This window comes from Microtus ochrogaster, chromosome 19 (genome assembly GCF_000317375.1).
Source record: "Microtus ochrogaster isolate Prairie Vole_2 chromosome 19, MicOch1.0, whole genome shotgun sequence".
In the NCBI taxonomy this organism is placed as follows: domain Eukaryota; kingdom Metazoa; phylum Chordata; class Mammalia; order Rodentia; family Cricetidae; genus Microtus; species Microtus ochrogaster.
In genome coordinates this window covers 27,821,794-27,835,342 of record NC_022021.1, presented here as the reverse complement: position 1 = coordinate 27,835,342, position 13,549 = coordinate 27,821,794, and the positions used below count along the sequence as shown (strand labels likewise).

At 47.8% G+C, this 13,549-nt stretch overlaps 1 protein-coding gene across 3 annotated transcripts in view; it reads left to right on the top strand.

Moving 5' to 3' along the window:
• Egflam (EGF like, fibronectin type III and laminin G domains) overlaps positions 1–13,549 on the top strand; it is a 161,898-nt gene that overhangs the window by 137,207 nt on the left and 11,142 nt on the right. For 2 of the 3 annotated variants that reach the window (XM_026783669.1, XM_026783668.1), the window contains 4 exons: positions 1,223–1,403; positions 8,127–8,150; positions 10,029–10,107; positions 13,070–13,213. In XM_026783669.1, coding sequence (XP_026639470.1) covers positions 1,223–1,403; positions 8,127–8,150; positions 10,029–10,107; positions 13,070–13,213 — 428 coding nt within the window. The remainder of the gene's footprint in view (positions 1–1,222; positions 1,404–8,126; positions 8,151–10,028; positions 10,108–13,069; positions 13,214–13,549) is intronic. The other variant, XM_013349706.2, reaches the window with a different exon arrangement.

Here is a 13,549-nt window from a genome sequence, read left to right as displayed (position 1 = left end):
CGCCTGGCTTGTATTGGCTGGAGCACATACGGCTAGATTTTCACCTGCAGCATGAAAGGGAAAGATTAGGGAAGGGTCAGGGTCCTCGCTAGTGGCTTCTCAGATTCAGAACCTGGAGAGGTTTCCTTCCAACCTTGCAACACTCTTCAAGAGTGAGGTACGTCTTTGGGAAAGGAGGCAGATTTCTAGTACAAAACATCTCTGCTAGGCAGCACCCCAGGCAACGGGGGTCCCCAGGTACTTCTGTCTCTTAGTGTTGCAAAGCTAGCAGCAGCAGCTCCATGGACATGGGCATTCTGCATGCTAAGTTAAGGGCTCAAGAGTTAGGAGGAGGGAAGTCACGCGGTAGCATTCCCCAGCGTTCTCCAGGAATATGTTATTACTTTGCCTAGAGCCATCTGCCAGGAAAGACGGAGCAGGGCTCCCCGCCTCGGGAAGTGTATGCACAGTGGAGCAAAGGAGAAACCCGGGCTTTGCTGCCTTCTGTAGAGGTGTGGAGAGGGAGGGAACTCAGAAATGTTGAAGAAGACAGACAAGGGCAGTGGGAGAGTCGGAGAGGCCTGGGTTCTGACGTAGGTGACATCGCACAGCATATGGAGAAGTATATGAGGAAGCTGGCTTACAGGAATATGGGTGAGAGGTCACTTACAGCCGCAGAAGTCATTCAAAAACAACTGCATCACCAAAGCCCACCACCATGGGTGACAACTCACAAATGTTAGAAGAAACCTGCAGTACATAGCACCACATACAGGTGGCGCAACAGGCTGGAATTTCCTTTCCCAGAGACTCTCAGTCAGATCTTCTTATAGGTAGTCTGTCTGGTCTCTGTCTTTTTTCAGGCTGCTAGGCCTACACATCTCCCAGGAAGATCTGCCTGAGAATCTTCTTTGTAGCTTGGCTTGTCTGTCCCTCAGCAGGCTTCACTGTTTATATACTCTCCCAAGGAAGAGACCTAGTAAATCTGGTCAGTTTCAGGAATTTCCCTGCAGAGTGAAATGCTGCCATTTCTGAGGTCACTGATCACCAGAGAGGGCTCCCGTCTGTGGCTTCCCCCAGGTGCAGACCTCAACCCTTCTGTTCCCCTTCATCTGAAGGACCGCCGGATTAGCATGGAGATTTTCTTCCTTTGGCTAACCTCCGTCATTATGTGTAGCTCGGACTGGTAAGCAGCAGGTTTGCTTTCCCAAATCTTGATGTCTCTCTGTTTCTGTATCCTAAGATCATCCTGAATGACCGGCCCATCCACATGAAGCATGATTTCACATCTGGTGTGAACGTGGAGAATGCAGCCCACCCCTGTGTGAGGAACCCCTGTGCCAACGGGGGCAGCTGTCGGCCCAGGAAGGAGGGCTATGAATGTGACTGCCCCTTGGGCTTCGAGGGCATGAACTGCCAGAAAGGTACATTTGGGGTCTTAATGTGGCATGGAGGCCACAAACTGAATTATGGGGACCGCTCTAGTTTCTTTTCTCCCCACAATACTGAGCCATGAAGCCAGAACCTCACACACATTCGGCAAGCGCTCTGTCACTGAAATGCATGTCCAGCCCTTTCTGTAGTTTTTGATCTTGAAAGAATGTCTCACTAACTTGCCCAGGCTAGTCTTAAGCTCATCTAGAGTCCAGATAGGCCTTGAATTTACAATCTACTGCCTCAACCTCCCAAGATGCTGGCAATACAGTCCCGTGCCACCAGGTATGGGGAGAGCGGTACTCTCGAAGGGAGAATTGACAATACAGGTTCCTGGTCATTTTGATCAGCAACTTCAGCAACGTATCAGGTAACTATTACATCATATAAGCTACTATAATTGCTTAAGAAGATTTCAGTCCTAAAGGAACTCTGTAAGAGTAGCTAAAGGGCCTGTCCAATGCCTACCCTGACCCTTCCCTAAGAGTCTCCTCGTAGGCTCTTTTCCGAAAGGTTAACCTGAACACAGCAAAGACTTAAGGATTTATGCTTTTGAGCTACTCCAAGAGCATCCTGGCCAAGGAGTGCCTTTGCTTATGTCCTGAGAAACATTTGGATGCTGTAAAGAGAAATGCTGCCCAAATGTAGAAAAATATGAACAATGCATTAGTTCTTCAAGCTACAGTATGCACAACCTTTGTCCAGTGCTCTATCCCATGCTGTTGAACCCGTCTGGGTCTCAAATGTTCTCATTCACCAGGGACAGCAGTACTGACTATATGAGGCAATGTGTAGAAACATCGCGAAGGCTTCCTGCTGATTGTCACCCTGATACTAGCCACTGTTATCACTGATGAGAGAAATCAGCTCCCTAGCGGGTGCTGTGGGCTCCCATCACAGGCTCTGTCTGAAAGGTTGGAAGGGCCACAAACTACAGACCCCGCTTGACCCTGCCTCTACCTACTCAAGGGAAACAGAAGCCTTGGTCTTGGCATCTGGAAGTGGTCTGTACCTGTCCATAGGTGCCCGTATTCTAGGTCACACAGACCATCTCATTTCTAGTCAGAATGGCCCACCTGCCCTAGAGCTGTTATTGACTGAAGCAAACAGGCCTGAAAGAAGTAAGTCAATGAACCTGTGAAAGCTCTCTGCGTGCTTTCTCGTGGTTTTCCGCCACAGGTGCCTGATTTCCACCAAAAGGAGAAAACTCTAAATTTTACAGGTAGATATTTTGTACATGAGGATGTTGAGGAATTATTTACAGCAGCTGTGGAGAATATAAAAGGTGCCAATTTGCCAGTTAAACAGCTTAGTAGCATTTCTCACCTTTAAGTAACTTCAGGAGTCTGTCTGACAGGGCACGCCATCAAACTTTTTTTTTTTTTTTAAAGCAAATAAGAGTAACTTTCTGAATCTCAGATTCTAATTCTGAAGAAGTGTCTACTTCAGGAGTGGCCTGTTCCTTTAGAAAACTGGGTTTGGAGTCAGGGCAAATGGCTCAGTTGGTAATGGATTTGCTTTGTAAACATAAAGACCTGAGTTCAGCTCCCCAGCACCCATGGAAAAAGCCTGGTATGACACCACGTGCCTTAAAATTCTAGGACTTAGAACATGAGGACCGGAAACTACTGAAGCTTAATAGCCGGCTAGTCTTGTGGAATTGATGAGCTCCAGCTTCAGGGAGAGATCCTGCCTCAAAAATATTAAATAAATAAATGTTGCGAGTGACTGAGAAAGACACCTAATGTCAACTGCTGTCTTCCACATACAAATACAGACATGTGTGCACACATCAGCAGGAACTCTTAGAGATATATGTACTATGTGTGCATAAACGCACACACACACACACACACACACACACACACACACCACACACACAGAAGAACACAACTTGAATTGGGGGCTTATTTTTCAGTGTTGACCCTAGGTCTGGAGGATCACAATAAACTTGTCAAGCCTGCTTTTGACACTAATAGTCTGACTATAAGGTCTGGGCTTATGTGAGCACTCAGCTTTGGGGTGATAACAAGGAAAGGGCAGGTTATGCTCTTGTTAGCCTGTGTCCTGATACGTTGTCTGGATCAGGTATAATGTGTTCACACAGTGGTTCTGAGACTCCAGGCTCATGGCCAGTGAGAAACAGATCTCACCAGCACAGCAGGACAGACCTCAGCCAGAGCCTGGGCTCCTGCAAGATCTGAGGGAGTGGGCCATGGCTCTTTCCCGGGAAAGCAGGGTAGAAGCTGGGAAACCCTCAGATGCCCTGCACGTTGCTCTAGTGTCCCCTCCAGCTCTGAAATGAAAATACTGCTTAGGAAATGGGAGCTTTGTGAATGCCAGCAAGGACCGTATACAAGAGGGACTGCCTCCAGCCCGTATCTTCACTCCCGTGACAATGGCCTGGGAGGGCTAAAGGGGCTCTGTGACAGTTTCTTCAGGTTGCAGTAGGCATGTAACTGTGGGTGGTGGCCTGGTGGCTGACAACGCTGCTGTGATATTGGGTAACTTCTCCATTGGATTGGAAAGAAAGGGAAGGAAGATAGGCAGCGGTCACATTCCTTAGAGAAGGAAGACACTGTGAACTGGGCCAGATCCAAAGCTTCAAAGCTTAGAAACCCTCTGCAGTTGTCAGGGAGAAGCCTGTGACATTTAGCTAGGTGATTCTTCTACATATAGCAGCTGGAAACTTTTCCGGCTTCATAATAAAACTAAACTTCAAAACAAGAACCTGTCCTAAACACTCTCCACAGAAGCTTAACTAGTTTGGTTTTGTTGTTGTTTTGTTGTTGCCTATGAATTTCTTAGGCCTGGTCTTGATGTGTAGCTCAGCACCAGGCTGGCCTGGTGCTCACTATGTAGCCTATGATGACCCTGAATTGCTGACCCTCCTGCCTCAGCTCCACAAGCACTGTGGTTGCATGTATGCCCTCTGGTTTCACTATTTTCGTCGTTAGTTTAAGCAAGGAGCAGCCTATAGCATGAATATCCAGAACCAGATCTCACGTAAGCCACTCAAAGAGCACTTCCTCCAAGAGGAAGATGATTTTCCAGATCATTCCTCTGTTTCCTCTATAACCCTCAGGGCTGTGGCCAGGACAGCTGACATTTCTCCTCACTTTTCGATGTCGTAGGAAGATGGGGCGAGAAAAAGATTCCAAACCTGTGCAGGTCTGCAGACTACCATGGGGAGAGCGTGCGTGCGTGTGTGCAAGTGCGCGCGCACACACACACACACACACACACAGACAGAGATGTACATACATGTACACACTCATGCTCACACACACATGCATGCAGACATAACTTTTTGTCCTCCCTGTGAGGTGGGAGAGGGCAACACCACTGCCCACATAGCCTCTGAGAGGATCCAAGGGCCCAGCTTCCTCTATAGCATCTGGAGTTACACAGAATCAAGACCCCTAGTGTCAACCTCAGACTCCATGAAGCAACAGGAACTAGAGGGCCCTGCTCTGCTCCAGACATCACTTCTGGCATCAACAAAAGCACGGGGCTAGATTTCATGGGTCTCTTCACCACGGATCTGAAGGCTCTCTGTTTCAGAAATCTTTCCCCACCAAACTGTAGCACCTCATGCAATATTGTCATAGTGAGAACCTTTCTCATCTCAAGGGGGATGTCAGCAAGGCTAACCCCCAGGACACTGTTTCCATCGTGGGCCTTTCTTTCCTCTTTTCTGAATTCTCATCAATCTTTACCACCGAGGTTCTCAGTCCCTCCACGTCCCTGTGTCTAAGCAAGCTGTCAGAATTTTAGAGTTCAGCCTTTCAAACTGCGTGAAAAGAGTTTTCCAGGTCTATCAGCGACTGGTTTGTTCATGTCGTTTCCCCTCCATAACCTCCCCAACACTCACAAAAACATGCTTTCCCACGAACCAGACGGGAGCTGGGATCTGTGGTCAGATAAACTTGGATAAATCTGAGTTAAACAGTTAACCGCTGTTAATTCAACACAGCTCTTGTCTCAAAAGGAATGAGAAATAGTTTATGCTGGCGCCAAATCTGAGTGGCATTACTCATGAATTCAGATTGCCTGGAATACAAATTCAGATCGCCTCCAATACCCCATTCCAACGTAAATGGTTTCCTGGGGGGTGTTTATAGTGATAGAAAGCAAAAGGTGATTCATCGAGGCGTTGTGAAAATTCATTGGTGGGGACATCAGATAGGTGGGTGGGTTGCGGGAAAGCAGGAAAATTCATGGTATAGGTCTCAGATGTGGTCTGGTGATGTTCTGAGCTTCTGGCTTGCTGGAAGCTAGTGCTTTGTTAATACATCCCAAGATTTCAGTCTACAGTCCCACGAAGACTTTGGGTCAGGCAGAGGGTAGACAATGGGTGGCAATTAAGGAGGCTAAAGATAGCACAAGACAATTTGGCTCTGAATTTTCAACATTTCAGTTGCCCACAGTCAAAAGTTGTGATCTGTCGTTAGCCTTGTAGAATCTTTTATGGAGGTGTTTGGGGACGGGTGCTGTTTTTTTTTTTTTAGGGGAACCTCACTTCATACAGCCCTCTCTTCCCCGGAACTTCTCAGAGCCTTTACTATATCTGAAGTGCTTTGGGGGTGCCTCAGGGGTGAACATAGGACACAGTTGTTTTTCTTGGGGTTCTCCTAACACACACGCGCACACACACACACACACACACACACACACACACACACACACACACACACACACACACACACACACACACACACACACACACCTGCAAAATAACTTGTTAGCTGTGATCCCTGTCTTACATTCCTGAAAATGGCTGGGACACAAGTGGTGCAGAATCAGGCAGGCCACTAGATGGGGCCATTTCTCCATAGCAAGTGGGCTGTTCGCCACACCTCAAAGCCAGCAACCTTGGAGGCAGGGCCAGAGCCTGAGGCATAACATTCCTGAGCAAGGCTAGGTTCTTTGGATGCTCTCTCTTGTCTGAGCAACACTGATCTAGCACAAGTTTGGCATTTGGATGTTTTATGCCGATCTTAGCAACTTCGTATATTGCTAGAGCTGATTTGGGTGATTAAATAAATCTTTTTGTTTATTTGTGTCATTGTGGAAGAAAACTGCTTCAGTAGATGTAAACCCCACTTTTTAAAGACCATTCACAAACACTTGTTACTAAAACAGGCAAGTCATGCATATTGCTGGGAATTTGTCTTTATAGGATGGTACCTCATTAAACACTGAGAAAATGGGAGTGTCTGAGATACACTGATCTTTAGTTAGTTGCAGGCCTAGTTGGATAGATAAATAAAATAAAGGTTTTATTTGTTTCTATATATTGTAGCTACTAAATTAGGTTGCATAGACCTATCCAAAGTGCTTGGGATCAAAAAACATTTCCAATTAGAGACTTTTTTAGTGTCTGGAATACATCTATATGCATGAAGAGATATCTTGACAATGGCACTCAAATCTAAATATGAGGTTTATTTGTGTTTCTGATAAGTATCTTTTCTGTAGAACCCAGAAGCAATCTTCTGGAGCATTTTTAGCATGCCCACCTTTTGAATGAGACCCATGACACGACGTTGAGTGTGGGATTTTCCAGGTGTCGGCATTCAAAAACCTTCAGAGTTTATGGGGGATTGAATTGCTCAGCCTGTACACCAAAGAATTATGGACCAAGTGGTGTATTCTGGAAGGGTGTATTCTGCCCTGATGGTTGACCAGTTGACCAGTCTGATTGTTCCCTGGCCCTGAGGTGTACCTAGAAATAGTGCTGCCTACTAGCCTCCTGGATGTTGAGACAGCAGGACTATGGCACCCTTGTGGTCCTCCCTGCCTAACTGCATATGAGTGTGTTTGCAAAAGAGAATTGTTCTCTCAACTCTTTTTCAAAAACTCTAAATATCTCAGGTGGGAGATTCTCTTGGGTGAGGGGGGGGTGAAACTTGCTCGTGCTTGGGTGAGGGGGGGGTGAAACTTGCTCTTGGAACGCTACCCTTTGTTGGCAGTTTTGGCACCACCTGGTGGCACGTGCATTAGCACACAGGTGTGAGGGAATGCCAGGACATTTTCATTAATGCACGAGCCAGGCCATTGCCACAAAAGAAAGAACACAGGAAAGGCCGGGTCTAAAGGTTAGGTTAAAATATAAACTTTTATTAAAACTTAAACCACGAAGGTTGGAAAACAGGCTCGATGGTCACTTCTAGAGCTGGTGTTTTTGAATGGAACAGCTTTTTACCTGCACGCCCGCATGCGCTGAGTAAATGAGGGCATTGTCCTGGTACAGGATGGTGTGGTTTCTGGAGAATGCCTGGCCCGTCGTTAATCACGAGAAAGCTTGGTCACAGGCTCCTGCAAAGGCCAGTGGGCGAACGTGTGGCTGGTTGGCTTATTGTTCCTTGATTACTGAAACTAGAGACCAGCATCAAGCAGCGAGCCATTTTTCCAGGGGTAGTAGGAGGGTGGGTTGACAGTGGAATCTTGGGAGCTTATGATAAATGTATCCTTAGTTCTCTGAAACCCTCAATTGCATGCAATAAGCTCGGTGTGATGGGGAGAGGGACAACACTAATCATGCCCTGAAGAAACTTCCAGGGGCTCTTAGAGCAGCCTAGCTTCCATTCTGTTCTGGATCCACAAAAGGTCTTTGTGAAATGGGCAGATCTGGTTCCCAGTGATCCCTGTAGAGTGAAATGTCTCTGAGTGCTGACTCTCCCTTTCTTTTGCACGCTGGCCCCTGGCAGAGTGTGGGAACTACTGCCTCAATAGTAAGTACAGTAAGTCCTGGGAGAGACTGAACCGCCTGGGCCCCTGCCACAGCCTGCCAGCTTGGGCCAGGCCAAGAGCTCAGCGCAGCCAACTGCAGGCAGAAGGGAGATGGGGCGGGCATCAGACACACCAGCCAAGCTACCAGGGATCTGCCTTCCGGAGTGGACCCCCGTGCTGACTTTCTCCTAGTTTCCTGGAGAGTGCTAAACTTGGGGGGGGGGGTTAGCTGGCCGCCAGCTGGACTTATCTTCTAGAGACAGGCACCTTCTAAGGCTCTGTATGCAGAGCTGACTTTGTGACAAACACGTTATAACCATTTGAAGGAGCCCAAAGGGAAGGATGGCTGTTGGACATTGGCCCACATGTGGGGCCAACAACAGCAATGATGGGGCCGAGCTGTGTCTCTCACCCTGGAGTAAGCAGAGCCCACTGGGGCCTTCTTGGTTATGTTTAGACCAGGGCCAGGCTCTTATGCCAGTCAGCTGGGCCCTGGTCCAATGCCAGTCAGCTGGGTGCTTTCCTTCCACTTCCTTTTCAGCACACAGTTCAAGAAACCACGGTCTGGTCCCTCTACCAAGAGCTCCCTGCCCCTCCTCTTCTTCCTCCTCTTCCCCCTCTTCCTCCACCTTGTACTCTCCCTTCACCCCATCACCTCTGCTCCCCTTTTTGCTCCCCTTCTTTAGCTTTCACGGTTCCTGTGTCCCCTCCTCCCTCTGTTTCCGGGCCCAGAGGCTGTCTTTTCTCTCTCATTCTCTTTTCTATGTTTAAAAGTCAAATTCAAATTCTCCCCTTGTCCACAGCATCAAATGATACATTTTCTTCCCTGGGTTTGGAATCCTTATACCACGTCTTCTTCATATCAACCATATGTCTTCTTGAAACTGTCATTGTTTCATTAGCTAGTCATTCTCTCGTTTTACACACATTTTTGGGGGGGGAGGTTGGTTTGTTTTTGTTGTTGTTGTTGTTTTTTTTTTTTTTTTTTTTTTTTTTGGTTTTGTTAAGCTGTTACTTCTGTATCTTTTCAAAGAGGAAGAAGGTGGTGTGGTTATTTCTCCCAGAAATCCCCTCCACACATCCCAGCCTGTGACACCACACACCACACACGCCTGTCCTTTTGATGTGTATGAAAGGGTGATTCCTCAGGGAAAACAAGTGATGAGAAATCGGGAGGAAGGAAACTCACTTCTAAAATACTGGAAAGTAAGGGGTGGGCAGGAGCCAGAATGAGGTGGCTGTTCTGGTTCAGGGTCTGCTATAGTCTTAGCTGGGGAGCGTGGGCCAGCCCTGGGCCCTTTCTGTCTCTCTGGGAATAGCCAGGCCTGTCCTCTCTTTGTGATTCTCCGTGAATTCGAGGTGAGAGCTTTGTACAATTGCATGTGTCTGAGTGAAGACTCAAAGCTCAAACACTGCACTCCCTATTCTTTCACCAAAGCTGTAGGAGTTCCGTAGATGATCCCTAAATAAAGAAGCCCACTGGACTTTGTTTGGGGATGACTTTCTCTGCCTCCCTTGGCAAAGCTCTGGGGTTATCCCCAGCTGCTCTCCACATGGCTCAGGCTCTCCTCTAGCTTCCAAGAAGCGCTGGGGACAGTTCAAGTTTCAGCACATTGCAACGCCTTCGCAGCAGTGCCAAGGCCAGTGACAGTGACCGCCAGCCCCCAGGGAAAGGAGAGAGGGGAGAGACCATTGCTAGGCCACTGGGCCAGGCTGCCATGAGCCTGGCCAGTGCATGCTCAGTTCAGAGGAAGGGGCTGACAAGTTGTCAAATGCCACATTCCATGGCTCGCTTTCCGGCCATGTTACTGACACGGGTATGAGCGGAGAGGTCAAGAGGGCCACATGCCCCATAACTTCCACTTTCTGTTCTGTCTCAGCGATTACGGAAACCATTGAGATCCCGCAGTTCATCGGCCGCAGTTACCTGACCTATGACAACCCAGATATCCTCAAGAGGTAATGGACCAGCGCCGCAGCTTGCTCCTTCCCTGGATGTCAGTCTCTCAACATCACTCCCAGAGCTTATCCTTATCTTCCATGCCAGGCAATAATTCTCCCCGCGGACAGGGGGTGGGGGTGGGGCACATGAAATAAACATAGAAACAAGAACAAAACAAAACAAACAAACTAAACTCGAAGGCATTCGTTTTCCAAAACAACCCCATTTGTTATAAGCACTCCAAAGCTTTCTGGTCAAAGGGCCTGGAAGAATGTGACTTGCTTGCCCCTGGGGTTTCCAGTGTTTCAGTTTGAGAGGCAGAAGGACTTGGACTCTCCTGCGGCCGGAGTGTGATGACATACCCCCCACCCATGACCTTAGTGGGGCTCTTACCTCTGTGCTACTCTGTACCATAGCCTGCAGATCTGCCTGGAGCCAGTTGTAGGACTCAGCTGCTCCCAACCAGACACATAGCTCACAGCCCCTGCATCCCAGACCGGTACCCATGTCTCCAGGAGCAAAGGTTGACTGTGCTCCTGGGGCTCTGCCTGTGCAGTGGAGATTGCTCAGATTTCCTCCTGTGGAGAAAAGGGCATGACATAAGGACAGGAGGCATCATACAAATGCCCAAGTTACAGCTTCTGGTCCCTGGAGGCAGGGATGGGCTAGAATTTCAAGCAGCCTGTGTATGTGGCAAGGAGTGAAGTTGGCTCTTAGGGAACCCTCTATCCAGCCAAGCTTGCTGTTGGCAACTTCAATTTGTCCCTTGGTGCTGTGTCATTGATAATGTGATAATGTTCATCTACCTTTCAACCATTAGCAAAGTTGTTCTAGAATTTTCCTTTGCCTTTAGATTGGGTTCATAGTACCAGAGGACAAATCTTTAGTCTAAAGCCACCCTGCTTTAGGTCAGAATTTAGGGTTTGGGGAAGCAAAATTGATTGAAAGATCATTTTTCTGGATCATTTCTGGGGGTGACTGTAGGCATATCAGACTATTACAGTGATTTCAATTAGGATGGCCACATAGTCTCATATAATTTTTTGGTTCCCAGTTGATGGACTGTTTAGGAAGGATTGAGAGGGATGGGTTTGTGGGAGGAAGTAGTCCCTGCTTTACTTCCCAAATCACAGCTTCTGCTTATTGCCTTGGTATGAGGATTTCAGTGAGATGCATTTCCAGCCAAGGTATACTTTCTTCCTTCTTTGGCCCTTTCCTCCCTACCATAGAAGGTCATTCAGTCCCCCAAGGCAGAGCGTTCTGTAAGGAGCCCAAGTGGTCAGCCTCCAGTGCTTACAGAGGCCACCAACAGTTAAGGGGAGCTAGTGCCATGGTGGTAGCAGGAGACGGTCAGAAGCCTCTACTACATGTGTTGATGTGTGCAGGTAGGCGTGTGTCCACCCATGTGAAGCTATGCAAATAGATTTCAGTTTGATGCCTTCAGAGGGTCAAGTAGCATAAAACAATTGAAAATGTCCTAAACAGGAAGAGGACTTACTCTAGTAAGTACAGTCTTTAGCTGGGCTGATCAATCCAGAGAATCTGCTCTTTCCACAAAGACCCCAAATCTCATTTATATGTCTGTCATGTTACCCTCAGCAAATTCCCTAACTGTTCATAGGACACTCATAAGATGATTATCAAATTAGGCAATGTCCTATGGAAGTGTAATAAAGACTTCCTTCTCAATAAAGAGAAGAAGGAAGCTTCCCCAGAGTCCTCTAGGTAAATTGGATAGTAAGTTGTATGTCTGCTCTTAATTCAAGCATTGCTAAGAGAAGCGAAATTGGCTTGACTGGTTCATGCCAGTCCATATTGCCAAGTGGGGCAAGGAAGATGGGATCAGAGTCAGAGACTAGAAGGTTCCCTCGGAGACTTTTCAGGGTTGAATTGCCTGTAGCTGGGCTGTTGGGCTTGCTGCATGAGGAAGACAAGCTTGGTGCCTTCCTGTCTAGACCAGGCTACGGCAAGCCTAGACAGGAAGCCCGCCAGTATTCACTACTGAGTGTATCATAGAACCCTGGAAGTAGGTGTGAGGGACCCAGGGTGATGGTACCACTGACGGGAAAATGGAGCTCGTCTGTGTCCCTTGTTGCTACTGTATATGCCCCGCCGGCAGTGTAAAGGCCATGGAAGTAGCACGGCCAGCTTGGGAAGATCTGACCATCTAAACTCCAAGAGCCTTGGCTTTAGGTTCTCATAGTGTCTTGTTAATGGCAATATTAACTTACATTTCCTTCTGCCTCACCTTTGGCTGGAGCCTCTCAGGCCCCATCAGAGGAATGTTGATCATTTTAGCCAGATGAGTTTCTAAACTAGTCTTCAGAAATGAGAGGAACATAGGAGCCCGGGAGCCTCTTCCCGGGGGTGCATACAGCCCGAAAGCTGTTCTGCTCAGACACCCACTATCCTCATAGCTTCCTGTGATTTCCTCTAGGAATCTGCTATGTCACTCTTCCAAGACTAACAGCCACTCCATCAAGTCACCTCCTTTTAGAACCCCGACCTTGTCTATCTCTCCCTCCCCTCCAGAAAGGCCCAAGGATGGTCACTGCTGCCCATGCTGGCCTTTCACTGCCATGATTAGACCCCAAAGAAACTACTGATTTGAGCCTTGTAGAAATTGCGAAGCCCACTTTCTGCTGGGAAATGAGGTGCAGCTTCCCAAGAGACAGTGAGTAATGGGGCAGGAAAGGAAAAAGTCTGGTGCATAAGGCCATCTGCCTGGGACTGTGACACTGTCCAAAGTCTTCCTCTGAAAGTGTTCCCTTGCAGGGTCAGATACTGCTGCTCACTGAGCGCCCGGGATGTTTTATGAGCTCCCTGACTAGAAGGGGCAGAGCTCCTTCTATTCGCCTGGTGTGCATAGATGCAGGGAGGGAAATTTATCTCCACATCTGGTTACTTAGGGAAGTCCGGGATGACTCCAAACAGATGCTGGTGCTTGATTTCACGGATTCCCTTGTGCATTTCCTCCAGGGTGTCGGGAGCCAGATCAAATGCCTTCATGAGGTTTAAGACGACCGCCAAGGATGGCCTGTTGCTATGGAGGGGGGACAGTCCCTTGAGACCTAACAGTGACTTCATTTCCCTGGGCCTTCAGGATGGAGCCCTGGTGTTCAGGTAACTTCCTCCCAAGCTCTGCCCTCAGCGGCATCTTCAAGTTTCTTCTCAGACAGTACAGATGGTGCGGAAGAGTGGTGCGGGAGTAACCCAAGCACACTCCGCTGGAGTTGGCAGTAGCCAAAGGCTCCAGCCTCATCTCTGTCTCTTTGTTTCCCATCAGTGACATCTGTGCCTGTGAGGCAAATCCACACCACTTCCCAATTTTACCAATTTTCTCCAAGTTTTATTGGACTACTGTCATACTCATCCATATATTCTGTCTCTTATATATTGTTTATATATTGTCTCTTATATATTGTCTATATATTGTCTCTTATATATTGTCTATATATT